Source organism: Vulpes vulpes, chromosome 2 (assembly GCF_048418805.1).
Source record: "Vulpes vulpes isolate BD-2025 chromosome 2, VulVul3, whole genome shotgun sequence".
Taxonomy (NCBI): Eukaryota; Metazoa; Chordata; class Mammalia; order Carnivora; family Canidae; genus Vulpes; species Vulpes vulpes.
In genome coordinates, this window is record NC_132781.1 from 16,913,400 (window position 1) to 16,928,979 (window position 15,580).

Below are 15,580 nucleotides of genomic sequence, written 5' to 3' on the forward strand. Positions count from 1 at the left end.
TCTCAATGTCTGCCCCACAGGGAAGGGCCTCCTGGTCCCGTGGGGTGGGAAGTCCAGGCATCAGCACCCCTGCTTTCTCAGGCCCAAGGCAGGCCTGGTGGGGCAGGGCTGAGTCTGAAGGGGACAGCAGCAGCAAGTCAATCCGGCTGCGTGTACGTGTGTGCCCGAGTGGAGGGTGTGCACAGGTATGTGCAAGTGTCCGGTACAGGGGAATGTGCTTGGGCACGAGTACGCACATGCATGTGTGCAGGGAGTGGAGGTATGTGTGTGTGAACGTGTACCTGAGGGCCCTGTATGGACCGTGCGTGTGTCCACGTGCGTGTTCCCTCATGTACGCACACATGCAGTATCCTGTTTCCCTCTGGCATTCAGGTGGCGGCTGCTAGCTCTGGGCACCTCTGACAGGTGCCACCTGGATTCAACCCAGGCCCTGAGGAAGGAAACTGGCAGAGTGAAGCAGAACCCACAGCTACAAGGAGACACTGGCTCCGGGGTCAGGGCAGGAGCAGGGGCCCCTGGGCGGCCAGAGAATGGCGGCAGAAGCGCTGCAGGCTTCCTGGAACCCAGGCTCAGCCCCTCTCCGTTTGGTAGGGTAAGGTGGGTAGTATTCTTCTCCCCGCTTTACAGAGAGCTCGCTCTCTGAATGTTTGCCTCTGCGGGTGGAGCAGTGAGGACAGAGCCAGACTCCCCTTTCCCTGAGTGCGGGGTGTTCAGACATGAGTGGACGGGGAGGGGCTTCTCTCCCCTTGAGAATCTTCTCCTGGAAGGCAGGCATAGTTCCCGCCACAGGGAGCCACTCTGACTGCAAATTCCTGGGAGGGAGAGGACGTCCTTTGTCCCTAGTCTGGGGGTGGAGGGGGCCCAGAGAAACCCACCCCCCCACCCCCCCAGGCTTGGTGGAGGGGTAGAGGCCCACCCCTGGCAGGCCCAGTGACGCAGGTCAGCAGTGGGGAGGCCGCCCAGGCTGGGGGTGAGCCAGGGCCTGCGGAGGCCCCTCTGTCCAGGCCAGATGGCTGCCGGCTCCAGTGGGAGGGGCTGCCAATACCACCGGTCAGTGTCCTGGCCCAGGTTCCACACTCTGCCCTTGCCCGGCCCAGGCCTTCAGGTGCAGAGCGGGCCAGTGAGGGGGCTTTCTTCGAAGTGCCCATTTACCAGCACCCCCCCGCGCTGGCCCCAGTACTCCCCATGCCCAGGCCCCAACCAGCCCCTCAGGGCCCCATCTCTGCACTGACCAGGCCATGCAGGAACCCAGGAAAGTGGCCTGGACAGTGAGGCCTTCTTCATGGAGTCTCCTTTTCTTCCATAGTTCAAGCTGGATCAACTCCTCATTTACTCATTCCTCCAACAAACATAAATCAAGCACCCACTACACCCCAGCCCTTTTCTGGGCTCTGGAATCACGCAGATAAAGAGACAGAGTGGTCCTTGCTCTCGTGAAGCTGACGCTAGACTGGAGAAGTCGAGAAAACCAGCAGGCAGGTGTACAGCAGTGTGACCGAGCCTGGGGTCTACTTTAGAAAGAGGTCATCAAGGAAAGCCTCCCTGAGGAGGGAGCATGTGAGCTGGAGCTGGAGAGAAAAGGAGTTGGTCAGGCCCAATTCTGGGGGTGAGAGGAGGAAAAAGTTCCAGGTGAGGGGAGCCCCCTGGGGGGCATGTGTGGGGGGGGCAGGGGGGGTATGGTGTGCCCTCCCTGACTACAGGAGGTATGGGCAGGGGTGCTGAATGTGGAGTGGTTGTTGGGGGGAGTTGGAGCCGGGACTCAGAGTCTTCGTGGGAGTTGGATTTAGGGGAGTGATAGAAACAGAATTAACATTCATAAAGCATTACGTCCATCACCTTACATGAGCCAACTCATTCCAACCTCCCCCAAACTCTATGATAAGTAGGGTTTTCATTATCATCCTATTTTACAGATGAGTAAACCATGGCCCTGAGAGGTTAAGTCACTTGCTCAGTGACACACTATAGGCCAGTGGTCGAGCTGGGATTTCTGGTTGGGCAGCTGGTGCAAGAACCCTAACCATTGTAGCACGCTGCCTCTGTGGATGTGATTCCCTTACCTCCAACAAAACTTCCTCCAGGAGGCCTTTCCTGTCACCAGAGTTTATTTCTTTTGCTTAAACAACATACTAACCGTTGCATCTGGCCTAAAAAATGGTGGGGTCCTCAAGAGGTCATCTTGTCCGTGCCTCTGCCTCCAGTGGACACGGTATTATAAGTACTGTTTTGAAGATGAGACTACTGCAGTCCAAAAGGACCAGTCTATGTCCAGAATCAGTGAAGGGAGTGTGGGGAGCTAGAGCCCTGGTCTTCTAAATTCTTCCATGCAGGTTCCGATCTCTCCCTCCCGGCTTTGAGATGATTTTCGGGTCGTTCTTGTCTGTTTTCAACTCTGAGCACCCTTCCCCAGCTAGACAGCAACCTCCTTCTGTGCCCACCACGGGGTGGTGCACACAGCAGGTGCATACCCAATGCCTGGGCTGTAACAGGTGGCTGAGTGCGGGAACACACTAGATGCATGCTGCAGTCTGGGTTGCCGGGAGCAGGGATGTCTGGGGGGAGGGTGGATGTGAGCGGGCACTCGAAGGGTGTCTAGGAGTGTTTCAGTGAACCCAGGTTGGGATATTTCTGTCTGGGCCGAGAAGGGCATCCCCACCAGAGGGAAGAGCATGTGCAGAAAGACAGGGGCGGGGAGGATGTGGTGTGATCAAAGACCGGTGATAGTGCAGTTGACCTGCAGAAGAGGCAAAGATGGGCAATGAGGTGGGGGTGGGGCTCCAGGGATGGGGCCTGTCAGTCAGGCAGGAGGGTGAGGTGGGGGGAGGAGGGGCCGGGCTGGGGCCCTGGCTTGGACAGTGGGCGGATGGCGAGGGGGATAGTCCAGTGAGCCCTGGGAGCAGATCCTGACCTTGCCGAGTAGCTTCGAGTAGCTTCGTGTGAGTCATGGGCCCTCTCTGGGCCCGTCTATCACTCTGCAGAATTGGGGACTGGCACCTATCCTCAGAACCCGCATGGATTTGTTCTGTGGTCACCGCTTTCTTACAGCCGTAACAAACCACGAAGCTCTGCTGGGTGGATATGGAATATCTTTAATGCCCCTGTTTCTTTTTGGGCTGCGTGTGGCTGTGCTCCAAAGTACTCTGCCATCACTCCTCGGGGCACAGGTCTCGGGGTTCCGGTTCACAAGGGGGCGTGGGTTGACATGCTCCTCTGCACCTTCCCGCCCTTCCTCTTGTGGAGCCCCATCCAGGGCAGGCCAGTGTCATGGGCCTGGGCCTGGGCCTGGGCCCGGGTTTGGCCCAGCACTGAGGGCGGTGGCATCAGCGGCACGAGCTCCTCCGAGGACCCGGGGGAGGCCTGAGGCAGCTCATCGGGGTCCAGGTTGGCATCGCTCCAGCCCTCAGAGCTATCACTGTGGACATCCAGACCACTGGCCTCATCCTCAGATGCGGTGGTGGCCTCGGCCTCGTCCTCCTCCAGGTTGCTGTCCAAGTCCCCTGCCAGGTGGCCGGTGGCCCCCTCCAACTTGCCCGCTGTGTGGACATCTGCCGTCTCCTCCTGCTTCTGCTCAGAGCCAAATGAAGGGGCGTCATGGAGCCCCGCCACGGGCTGGGCGGGCGTCTTGGCTCTGGGCTGGCCGGTCCAGAAGAGGGTGAGCTCTTGGCGGCAGGCGGCCACAGCCAGGCTGGTGAGCAGGGTGCTGGACACCAGGTACAGTAGGGCGGGCTGGCCCATCTGCATGAGGACCATGGCGACGAAAGTGACCAGCAGGCCCACGGCATAGGCCGCGGTGCAGGCCACAAAGTAGACCTGGCGCGACCGGATCTGCACATCAAAGCGGTGACAGTAGGCCACCAGAAAGCCAGGGACCACGATGTCACCGAAGCCGAGGATGGAGAAGGGCTGGTCGCACAGGGTCAGGGCGGAGAAGCTCAGCCGCGGCACCCTGAGCACCATGGGGAGCCTCTCGTGGCTCGAGGAATCCACGGGGCCCGAGGCCACCTCCACCATGATGCTCTCCCCGGTCCTGGTGAGGAGGGGCGTGATGAAGACGAAGAAGACGTCAAAGGCCAGCAGGGCCAGCAGGAAAGACGCGCAGTTCTTGAGCGTGGGCAGCCGCACCCGCCGCAGGACGAAAAGGCAGTAGGCCACCCCCAGGGTGTCCTGCAGGAGCCAGGCCCAGCGGTCCTCGTTGCGGTGGGCCACCCAGGCGGCGGTCACCGCGGCGCACAGGCCGGCCAGCAGCAGCAGGGGCAGCTGCGGGCGCGCCCCCCGGGGGCGCTGCGGGGGCAGGCGGCGCGCCAGGGGCGCCAGGCAGCTGTAGAGGCCGGTGCCCGCGCCCAGGCCGAAGGTGGCGATCAGGACGTAGACGAAGCCGTCGTAGAAGAAGTAGAGCAGCAGCATGACGGAGCAGGACATGGTGACCACGGCCCCGGCCATGGCTGGCGTGAAGTCCACCGCCGCGTCCTCGGCCCCTTCCTCCGCTGCCCCCGGGGCCGCCGCGGCTCCCCCGGGCCCTCGCGCCCCGCGCCGCAGCCGCAGCCGGTCGGCCTCGCTCAGGCCGGCCCAGTAGCCGCCGGCAGCCACGGTGCCCACCGCCAGGAGGAAGATGACCACCACGTCGCAGTCGAGGCCGGGCTCGGGCGGCGCGTACAGGGCCACGCGCACCGAGGCGCTGCCGTGCGTGTGGCGGAGGATGTCCAGCAGGTCGCTGTGGCGCAGCTCGGCCACGGGGATGGGGAGGCGCGGCCGCGGCGCCCCGCGCTCCTGGGGGCCCGGGCCGCGGTCCGAGCACCGCCGGCCGCCGAGCCGGCTCACGAGGAGCAGCCCGAGGGCGCCGCGGCCCTGGGCCAGCCAGCCCGACGCGTCGAGGCTGCAGTTGGCCCTCGTGAGCACGGCGGTGGCCTGGCGCAGGGGCCGCGCCCGGGCCGGGGAGTCCTTGCCCGGGCACCAGGGTGCCGCGGTGCCGTCGTGCAGGGGCAGGAGCGGCGCGTGGTGCAGGTCCCGGGGCAGGGTGACGTAGTCGGAGCTGAACAGGACGCAGTAGTCCTTGCTCCAGGTCTCCGACACCACGTGGACCACGCCGTACTGCCTCCGGGCGGTGGTGCTCGTGAGCAGGAGGAGGAGGAAGCCCAGGTGCGCCATCCTCCCCAGCCACCTGCGCTGGCCCCAAGGTGGCAGCGGCTCCCAGCCCCGGGCCTCCCCCCCCACCCCCGGGGGCTGGGTGTGGCCCTCTGTCATAGAGCAGCCTTGCCTCCTGTCTGGGAGCCGGAGCCACACCTACCTGGTCACAAGGCGGTGCAGCCTGGGGCCTAGGGCACTGCTTTGGAGCACAGGGTCCCTCTTAGATGACTGTCCCGCCACCCCACCTCCGGTGGAGAGGTTGCCTGGGTCCCCGCTCTCTGCTCAGCCCCTGGCGGGCCTGGATCAGGTAATTTGAAATTAATGCCGAGGGGCTGGGGCTGAGGATCCCAGACGTGAGTTCTGGACCAACTTTGGCCCTCACTGACTGGGCTCTGGGGCAGATGCCTCTCCCCTCAGCACTTGTTTTTCCAGCCGCCCAGAAATGAGAACATGGGACTCGAGGGTTCCTGAGGGCCCCGGGAGCCCTGACCTCAGTGACCTTGCCAACTTGTATTGAGCACTTACTAAGTGTCACATACTCTCATCTGTACTCATTGCGTCCTTGCAGGGAGGTATTACTGTATCCAGCTTGGGGGGGGGGAGTGGGAGGCTGTGTGCTGTCCTTCAAAAGCCACGCTCTTTTGTATTGACACATGACCAAAATTTCATTTCTAGCTTCCCTTGGAGTTAGGAATGGCCATATGGTCAAGTTCTTGCCAATGGAATTGAGCAGAAATGATGTGAACCCCTCAGGAGCCTGGACAGAGATCATGAGGCTCCTCGTTCGTCTCTTCCCTTCTCACAAGCCAGTCATAGGCAGACCATTGTCTCTGGTGAGAGGACGCTGTCCTACGGGATGGAAAGAGAAGAAGGAAAGGAAGCGGGACCCTGGATGTCTACATGGAGCAATGGTATGGGACACTTACCACAGACTCTTGGATACATTGTCTTCCTTAAGCCCTCAGCTTATTGTGGGTCTCTTTGTTATAGCAGCTTTGCCGTCCCTGAACACCTCCACTTCATGGCTGAGTAAACCTGAGCTTAGAGAAGCCCACCCCACAGACCCCAGCCGCAGGCCTCAGATCCAGCCCCCACAACCGACACCTCCCTTAGGTCTTGCCCTGTCCAGGGTGCTGCCCGGCTCCCTGACTGCATCAGGCTTCCTGGCCACCCAGCTCTGCCTCCCGCCCGAAGGCCTCACCTGCCACTTGCTCTCATCCTAAAGGCCTGTGCTCCAATGGTCTCCCCCTGACCACGGCCAGGAGCAAACAGGCCCACTTCTTAGCACTTGTTATCACAACTCAGGTCTTTGCTTATATGTTTCCTAGTTTATTTTCTGTGTCTCCCTGGTTGAGTTCCACGAAGACAGAGACCTTGTCTATCTCTCTGCCACTCTCAGATTCTGGAAGAGCAAGTGATAGAATTCTAATATGTGTGGGATGTGTGAGTTCATGACCTTGTTTTCCACTAGAAGGGACAGAGGCATTGGGCAGTGAAGAGACTTTTCCAAGGTGACACGTGAGTGGTAGAGACAAGATTAAAACCCAGCATGCTGGGTGGAGGAGCTTCTGGCTAACCCTGCTGTGCTCTGCACAATGTACTCAGGGAACTGTGGCTGGCCCACTTGTCTTAGAGGATGGGGATTGGCCAGCAGATGTGTGTGTTGAAAAAAAAATTGGTTGAAGAGGGGACCTATTAAAAAGTCATCTCCACACTTTACATTTGGTATTTGGAGGTGAGACCTTTGGGAGGTAAGAGTGTCATCAGGGTGGAGCCCTCAGGAATGGGCTTGGTTTCCTTATAAGAGACACAGGAGAGATGATCTCACTCTCTGCTTTATGAGGATTCAGTCTGATGGCGGCTGTCTGCAGGACAGGAAGAGAGCTCTCCCGAGGAACGCGCTTAGCCAGCCCCTTGATCTCACACTTCTCAACCTCTTGGAACTGTGCAAAATTGTTCATGTTGTTTAAGCTCCTAGCCTATTTGTTATATGGCCTGAGCTGACTGAGACAAAGTCCAGGATCAATGTGTTGGCAGGGCCATGCTCCCTTGGAGACTCTGGGTAGGACCCTTCCTCATACCCTTCCCCAGCCCTTCCTCATCTGGATGGTGGCTGGCAATCTTTGGTTTTCTTTTCCTCGCCTGCAGCCATACCACTCCCATCTCTGCCTCTGCTGTCACCGGACGTTCTCTCTCAGACTGCATTGGGGGCCCATCCAGTGACCTTATCGTAACATGCTTATATCTGCAAAGACCCCGTTTCCAAATAAGGTCACATTTACAGGTCCTGGAGTTTAGAATTCCAACATATCATTTTGGGAACACAATTCAACCTATAAAACACATTTTATTTTCACTTTGATGGAGCGCTCAGTCACTGATCTCCTTAAAGCGTCTGCATTGATTATGGGCCCATCCCCTAGCATTCCAAGTCGCCTTCCTTGTAAAATCTGCGCTGATGGGACACTATCCCCAACATCCAGCTTTGGGTTCATTGGGATGGAGGGCAGGCTGAAAGGACCTTGCGAAGTGGTTGGCAACTAGAACCACGTAGACTGCCAATCTCTTCCCACCCAGGTATTTACATTCGTCTCACCCCCACCTGGGTTGACAGCTAGTTGTTTGTGTGACTCAGATTTTGTCTTTCAATAGAGTTTTCAGAAGAGACAACATTTCTCCTTGTTTGTACAGTTCTGTTTCATCCATGGCTCTAACGTTTAATTCGATTACAAACAGTAATTATAATGACAAGGTAACTGTCAGAAATATGTTAGGGAGCAAAGCCAGCAGACTAGTGAGCATACTCCCGGCTGGGGACAGGGACACGTGGCAGGGCCTGGGGCCTGGGGAAGGCTGCCAGCCACTCCTGCCATGGGATCCCATTGCAGGGAAGGACTGGCACGTTGGTCAGGGGCGGTCAGAAAAGTAAGACCTCTCTACATTCCAGCCAGCCCCTTCCTGAGTGCTGTGATAATAAAACTGTCTCGGCCTCAGCTGATGTTGCTTTGATTCTCGCTTAGGGCTCTGCTCTCCCAAAGGGGGTCTTGGGTTTCCTACAAACAGACCAGCACACCCACTGAGGCAGCTATGCTTAAAAACACAGAGAGTAACAAGTTCTGGTGAAGATGTGGAGAAATTGGAACTCTCGTACAGTGCTGGCGGGAATGTGGAATGGTGCAGCCACCAGCCTGTATGTAGAAAGCAGTTTGGCGGGTTCACAGTAAGTGAAGCGTAGAGTTACCATATGACCCAGCAATCCCACCCTCTGGGGGTACCTAACAAAGGGATTGAAAACAGGTGTTCAAAAAAATGTACATGAATATTCATAGCAGCACTATTCACAGTAACTTGGAATAGGTGGAGAGAAACCAAATGCCCTTCAACGGGTGAATGGATAGCATGGTCTCTCCATACGATGGAATATCATTCAGCCGTAAAAAGGAACGAAGTCCTGATACCTGCTATGATGTGCATGAATCTTGAAAACACTGTGCTAAGTGAAAGAAACCAGACACGAAAGGACACTATTGTATGACTCTAACTTTTATGAAATATCCAGAACAGGGAAAGCTATAGAGACAGAGCAGTTTCGTGGTGGCCAGAGGCTAGGAAGGTGGGATGGGAGGTGACAGCTTAATGGGAATGGGATTTCCATTATGGAGATGAACACATTCTGGAACTAGACCAGCCTGTGCCCCTGTTTGGGGTTCAGAAACACAGGATCCCCCAAAAAGTCTGCTCCCACCCTTCTTCTCTGATCTACCCTGGGTTCCTGGTGTCCTGGCTCAAAGAATTCTCTTGAGGCTCATTCCCTCTGGGGTTCTTCCTGGGACCGGCTCACTGAAGGCTTTTGAGTGTCTTTCTAATCGCTGCTTCCCCAGATCCTCCGGATCTACCCCCAGCCCCCACAGCCCTGGAGTTGGTCTTCTCTGTGGCTGCTTGGGCCCAGACAGTGCCCTGCACAATGCTCTGGGAGGTGCCATCATACCAGTGGCCATGCTGTGTTTCTGCTCCAAGACTCTGCAGCCTGGCCCACCTCTCTCTCCAGATTCCATCCCTTTCCTTGAAGGCATCCTCCTGTATCTGCAGCTTCTGCTCCCTCCCTGCTGTTCCTCTTAGCTATGGCCTGGGCTCTCAGGGTCACTGTCCCAGGCAGGCCAGGGGCAGTGTCTCTGCCTTCTGTCTGGGGACCTAGGGGGGCACCTGGAGCATTTTTCTTTATCCACTCGGAGCAGCAAGGACAGCTGACCTCACAGCAGGACTTAGCCCAGTGTGGCTGCTCAGGAAGGGAGAAGATGGTGCCCGGCTTACCTGGCCACTCACTGCCCTCGCTTCCTGGCCCAGTGCTGGCCTAGATGCATGTTTTAGAGGTGGTATAGACACTGAGAGAGGACTGGGTCACCACCTGCTCCCTCCCCAACTATCCCAATAATGAAGGTGAGAGGCAGGAGCACCTGCAGGTCCACCTCCACGTCGTCCCCCGCCCTAACTGGGTGCCCGCTCCACTCTCCCTTTTTCCTCTTGGCACCCTGAGCACAGGGCCCCCACGCCTGCTTCTGCCCTCACCTGCCTTGGCCCAGTGGGGCGATGAGGCTGGGTAGCAGGCATCTGTCCAGGACCCCCGGAAGGGGCAGAGAGAGTGGGTGGGAGTGTGGCGGCTGAAGATAGTCTCTGGAGTTACCTCTAAACAATGATCTCATCGATGTTTCCAACACACTTAGACCTCTGAAAAATATATGTGTTGCAGGCCTGTCTTGAGCCCGAGCCTGACCAGTTGGCTCTGCAGAGGTTGGTGGGCTGTAAAAGTAGGGATAGGAGGCAATGCTCTGGCATGAAACAGCGACAGGGCTGGGACACTGGGAGGCTGGCAGCCTGGAGGCTGGGCTGCTCAGGAGTGGCCCCCCGATGCCCATGCTTTGCAGGTGCCAACGTTGTCTCTGAATGATGTTTGTCCACAAACTAGGGAAACTGAGGACTTTCCCTAGGGAGGGTATTGGAGGAGGCAGTGGGGCAGGGAGAGGCATTCTACAAAGAACTGCTGCATACGGTTAAGCACGGTAGAGGCTGAGTGAGGCCAGCCTAGGTGCACATCCGGCCGTGCCAGCTATGCTGGGGGCTCTGGGGCAGGCCTCATGCCCTCTTTGTGCCTTCTTTTCCCCATCTGTTAAATGGGGATAACAGCTCCTGCCTCACAGGGTGTGGTATGAAGAATAGGTGAGCGGCTGGGCTGTGCCTGGCACCCGAGAAGCACTCAATCAACGATAGCATTGCTGGTGTTGGAATGCAGAAAACAGCCCTCGTTTCTCTTTGGACTGAGGATGGGCAGTTGAATTTAAAGTCACAGGACTCCATGAGATGATCCTGAGACCCTTAAGCTGGAGGCTGGTGACCCTCTTCCCTGGGCTGAGCAGAGCCTGGGTGGGTACAGGGAGGCCCACAGAAGCTTCTGGTGCCCTGGGTTGCACTGTTCGCAGTTAAGTATCATTTTAAGGAGTGGAGGGGTGGAGGATGTTGGGAAGGTGGGAAGCGTGTGCTGGGAACCAGGATAGTTGTACAGAACCCTCGCTGCTCCCACCCAGCTGAGCTCAGCAACTGGACACTGGCTGTGCCATCTTTGGGCTGGTCCCATCTTTACCTGGGACTGGTGAACCAGACACACTGAAGCCCTGAGGCCTCCTGCTTCCCCCTCTCCCCCAGAGCTGCTCTATCTGTCCTGGCCTCTTAAAACCCAAACCCAGGGGGTGGAAAGAGCCCTGCATGTGGAGCCAGAGGACCTTTGATCTCAGAGGAATTACCAGGCCTCAGTGTCTTTGGCTGTAGAATGGGATGGTTTCTGCCTCCATGAGTTACTTGAGGATTAGATAATATCCTAAAGGATTATGCAGATTGCAAAGCAGTTTACAAATGCCCACAATTAAGGTGTTATTACCTGGATTCTAAAACCTCCCTGCCTCCTTAGCACGTGTTTTCCCACATCTGGCTCCCTCCCCTGCCCTATCCTAGGGCATCTGACCCAGCAGCAGCAGGAGGACTGAGGAGGCCTGAAGGGGATGCTGAGGACCCCAGGGCAGGGGCCTGTCCTCACACTCAGAGGTGGAGGAGCCCGAACTGGAAACCCCACAGTGGGGATTTTCTTCCCCTGGGGATCTGTGCCCATGAAGGAGGGTCCCAAGGAGAAACGGGCTCGTGTGGGGTACTCCAGGGGACTGTGGCCTCCAGGCTTGAGGGAGTGGTCTGTCCTGCAGTGACCCCCTCCCCCTGCGGTTGCCAGGCCTCTGCCCCAGCGCAGTGACATGTGTATCCATCCCTCATACCCTCAGGCTGAACCTCAGGGAACAATGACCCTCAGAAACCCCATCTGGGGGCCTGCCTTCACCCTGCTTCCTGAGCCCTGGGCTGTGACAGGCTTAATCCCTGGGCACCTGCCCTCCCCCACCCCGCAGAGGAGTTACAGTTCTCTGGGGCCCAGATGTTCCTGAAGCAGCCCCTCCTCCCTTACAGTCTCTGAATGGGAGGTGTCCTGCGGCTCATCTGGACAGCCCCTGCCTGCCCCCCACATCCCCCAGGAGCTCCTCTGATGACTGTCAGCCCCGTCCTGGAGGTGTCCTCTGATGGCTTTCCAGACCCGGCAGCTCCAGGCTTTGCAGTTGGCTGCTGGCACTCGTCTCGGGGGGCTGCTCATCTGCTCATCTCCGCGCCTTGTGCTGGGCCTGGCAGTTTCGAATGCACAGTAGGTGCTTGGAAGGAGGCACAAGCAGAAGGGACACTGCCCCAGCTTGCCCCCCACCCAGGACCTCTTGTCCACGCAACCTCCTTACAATGTCCCCTCCTCCTCCCAGGCTGCTCTGTCCTTGGGGAGCCCTGTCCCCACAGCCCAACTCGTACAGGAGAAGCCTTGCTTTCTCACTTCTTCACTGGGCGAATAACAGTTGAGAAAGATGCCTCAGTTGTGGCCCGTTTGAGACTCCTCAGGCACATCTGGTCCCTTCCTGGGGCCATCAGCCTGTCTCTGTCCTGGTGCCTCTGGTCCCCTCCCCGAGTCCCTGGTCCCTGTGTGCCAGGGTGGAGTTTCCACATCCCACCCCCTCTCCTGCCCTCAGGCTGCCTCCCACCACACCCTGCTGTGCGTGTGCTCGCTCCCTCAGTGTGTATCTCTCTCTCTGTGTCTCTGTTGTCATGTGGCCCCTGTGCTCCCTACCCCCGGGGGCAGCCGGGGGGGGGGGGGGGGGGGGGCGGGGGGGATGCCCCCTGGGGCTTCTGCAGTAGGATTATGCTCCAGCTGCCCCTAGTGGTGGTTGTGGTGTGGGCACCCCTGCTCCCGCCGCTTCCCTGTCCTGGCCTCCCGCCCCCACCCGCTCCCCGTGCTCCCCTTCCCTACTTGGTTCTGGAAACCTTGTCTCTGGCTCTGTTTCTGGGGCTCTCAAGCTGAGACAGTGTCAAGGCCTCCTTAACTCTACTTCCTACTTCCAGCTTGGCCCTTCCCTTGGGGCTGGGAGACATTCCTGCCTGGTCCCATTGCCACACCTTAGCTAGAGCTGTCGCCATGGGCCCTGACCCTTCCAGTGTCCTTGGCCAGCACTGCTCACCTGTGGCCCTTCTCTCCCTATGACTCATCCCTTTTAAGAGCCGTCCTTGTCAGCTGCGGCCGTCCGCAGGCCCATGCCCCCAGTGGCTCACCTAGCACCCCATCAGGATGGGTGTGAATGGTGTTAGGTTTCCCAGTCACAGGCTGGCTGGCCCCAGACTGAAAAGTGGCCTCCATTTCTCTGCTGTGCCCTTCCCACCCAACCCCGCATAGTCCAGACCTTCACAGATGCTGGTTGAAAAGATAAATATTATTATTTACAGCAGCCACCCCCTCACAGCTGACACCTTATCTCCCAAGGCCCGGCTCCAGTGGCCCAGTACTCTGGACACGGGAGGGTCCAGTGGGGGCTGCTGATTGCCCCGAGAGCCAGTTGTCTTGCTCCAGGACACTCAGGCAGAGAGGATCCAAGTTCCCTGCCCCTTCTATCTTTGCTTAGCTAATCATGCTGCTCCAGAGGTCATCCAGGCACCAGAAACCCCTGTACCCAGCAGAGAGGCTGCCTCAGATGCCAGACCACTGACACCAGCAGGCAGGATGGCCCAGAGCATTCTCTGTTCTCTAAAAGGGAGACTGGCTTTGGCTGGGCACACCCTGGTTCTTGCTCACAGGATACTCCATCTCCTTCCAACCCCCACTTCCCACACAGGGGGAGACACCAGGGGCAGGAGGTGACAAATCAGGGTGTGGGTATTGTGGGTGGTTAAGGACCAGGGCGGGGGGCTGAGTGGCCTGCAGGGCATAAAGGTCCAAAGGGTACAAGGCAGCGAGACAGGGCATTTCTGATGGCAGTGCCACAGTGCCAGATGAAATTATGGTGGCTTGGGAGGATTTCTTGTGGTGTGGCCTACTGTCTGATGATGTCACCTGATTTCTAATGACATGGCCAGGGCTTTCTGGTGACCTGGCTTTGGTTCCCACTGGTATTAGAAGGCATTACCAACACCCAGAGGCATCATCACGGTGGTTGGATGCTGTCACAGGAGTTTCCCATGATGCCCCTAGGGCAGCAATTGGTGCCTTGCAGTTGCTGAGGACAGGCCCCAGGTCTCCAGGAGGCTGGCCATCTTGTGTCCTGGGAGAAGACGCCTCTTGGAAGGACCCCTGTGCTACCTTGGATTTTCGGGCTGGCCATCTCCACTCCATTCTCATTCCATCTCCGGGGAGGACTTGGGGCACAAGGGAGCCAGAGGCCCTGGGCCCAGCCCAATCCTATAGGTTATTTCCCATTCATCCCATGGCCCAGACTATGGCTGCTCTCATAGGCCTAGAACTCCTGCTCATCCCGGGGCCAGGGAGGGGGGCCCCATGCTGTCAGTGCCAGATGCTTCTGGGGATACAGATTGTGAGAAGGACTTGGTCCCCTCCATAGATAGGGCAGCTGGCCGAGCCTGGAGACCATCTTCTGCTCCGTGGCCCTCCAGCTCAGACCGCCGTGGACTGCTTGATACTGTGGAAGCTGACACGGGTGGGAGAGGTGGGGATGGACATGGCGCGGGCCACGCGGGCACGGATCGAGTGCTTGTCCTGCCATCGATGCCACCTCTTCCGGATGGCAGAGCGGACCTGTGGGCACAGAGCAGAGCATGTTGTCTGAGCCTGGATCTCAGGACTCCCTTCCATCCCCTAGGGCTGCCACAAGCAGCAGTACATGTGAGCAGTCTGCAGGTGTGCAGTACGCAGGTGTGAAATGCAAAGGGGGCCACACAGGAGGAGGTGCCATGCATGTCGTCAACATTATTTGCCTATTTGTTAGGATGATTTTTGCAAGTATTCTGAGAAGAGAAGACTTTTTCCCATCCACACAAAGGCACCAGATGGCCTTTGCCACAGAGAATTCCTACCTTCAGCACATATGCATGCCCTGCCCAAGGGCTTAGACCTTCCTGTTTTCAACAAGCATTTTCAGACTCATGGATAGGACTGAAGCCCTGACTTCTGACTCCCTGTGCCAACTGCCTATGGGAGCAAAGCAGTGGGCTTGCCACTATAGGATCAGTGTGGGCAGGTGTCAGGGGCCCTCCTGGGGCTCCTTGGCTGCATCCTCCCTCATTAGGGACCTGGGGGCAGGGAGGAGATAGCTGGCATGTGGAGGGCAGGAGGAGGCTATAGACTATCTCAGGTCCCAGGAGCCCCCCACCCCCCACCATCCTGAGCTCTGGGGCCCCAGCATCCTTACCTCACTGTTGAGGAAACAGTAGAATACAGACACAAAGAAACCCTGGGGTGGACAGAGAAGGCGGGTCAAGGCACAGGGACAGGTATGGCCCCACCTAGCCTCCGGGCCACCCCCTTCCTCTCCACGGCCTCCACCCCTCCAGACCCTTGTCTGAAAGAATCCCCACCCAAGCAGGTGCAGAGCACAGCCAGGGCCAGAGTGAGGGGTGGGTGGCAGTACCTGGAAGGATTCTAGAAAGGAGTTGAAGTAGATGAAGACGACCCGGGAGACCTCGTCCTCCCCGGGGTTTACGAAGAACAGCATGTACGTGATGCCCAGGAGGGGAAGCAGCACCAGAGTGGCCTTCACAGCCTTCCTGAGGCGGGGCAGGTGGGGAGGCCCAGAGTCACAGCCCACCCCAGGATGGGGCCGGGGCCTCTGGCTCCGTGAGGAGGGCTGGGCCTGGGGCTGGGGTGCCAGGTCCCCAGGAGGTCTGAGATGGGGAGCTGGGCTTTCAGGAGGGGCTGTCGGACCTGTGGAGGGGGGGACGCTGGGTTGGAGGCTGGGGTCTCTGGAGCCCCCTGTGGTTGGGGGAGGGAGGTGGGCCAGGTTACCTGTACTGAATGGTCTCAGATGTGGTGGATGCCCGGAGTTTGGTCATAAGAATGCGGACGATGTTGAAAAGGAAGATAAAATTGATCTGTAATTTGAGC

General features: G+C 58.3%; 2 protein-coding genes across 3 annotated transcripts in view; both read right to left on the minus strand.

Annotated features, from left to right (window-relative positions):
* Window positions 1-3,180: 3,180 nt before the first annotated feature.
* SPPL2C (signal peptide peptidase like 2C) lies at window positions 3,181-5,145 on the minus strand. The gene has a single exon (XM_072742647.1). The coding sequence runs from the start codon at window positions 5,143-5,145 to the stop codon at window positions 3,181-3,183; it is 1,965 nt and encodes a 654-aa protein (XP_072598748.1).
* A 7,796-nt stretch (window positions 5,146-12,941) lies between these two features.
* CRHR1 (corticotropin releasing hormone receptor 1) overlaps window positions 12,942-15,580 on the minus strand; it is a 48,794-nt gene continuing 46,155 nt past the window's right edge. For both annotated transcript variants that reach the window (XM_025999507.2, XM_072746948.1), the window contains 4 exons: window positions 15,482-15,567; window positions 15,108-15,243; window positions 14,889-14,930; window positions 12,942-14,275 (listed from right to left, as the gene is read on the minus strand). In XM_025999507.2, coding sequence (XP_025855292.1) covers window positions 14,135-14,275; window positions 14,889-14,930; window positions 15,108-15,243; window positions 15,482-15,567 — 405 coding nt within the window. In that variant the 3' untranslated portion in view covers window positions 12,942-14,134. The remainder of the gene's footprint in view (window positions 14,276-14,888; window positions 14,931-15,107; window positions 15,244-15,481; window positions 15,568-15,580) is intronic.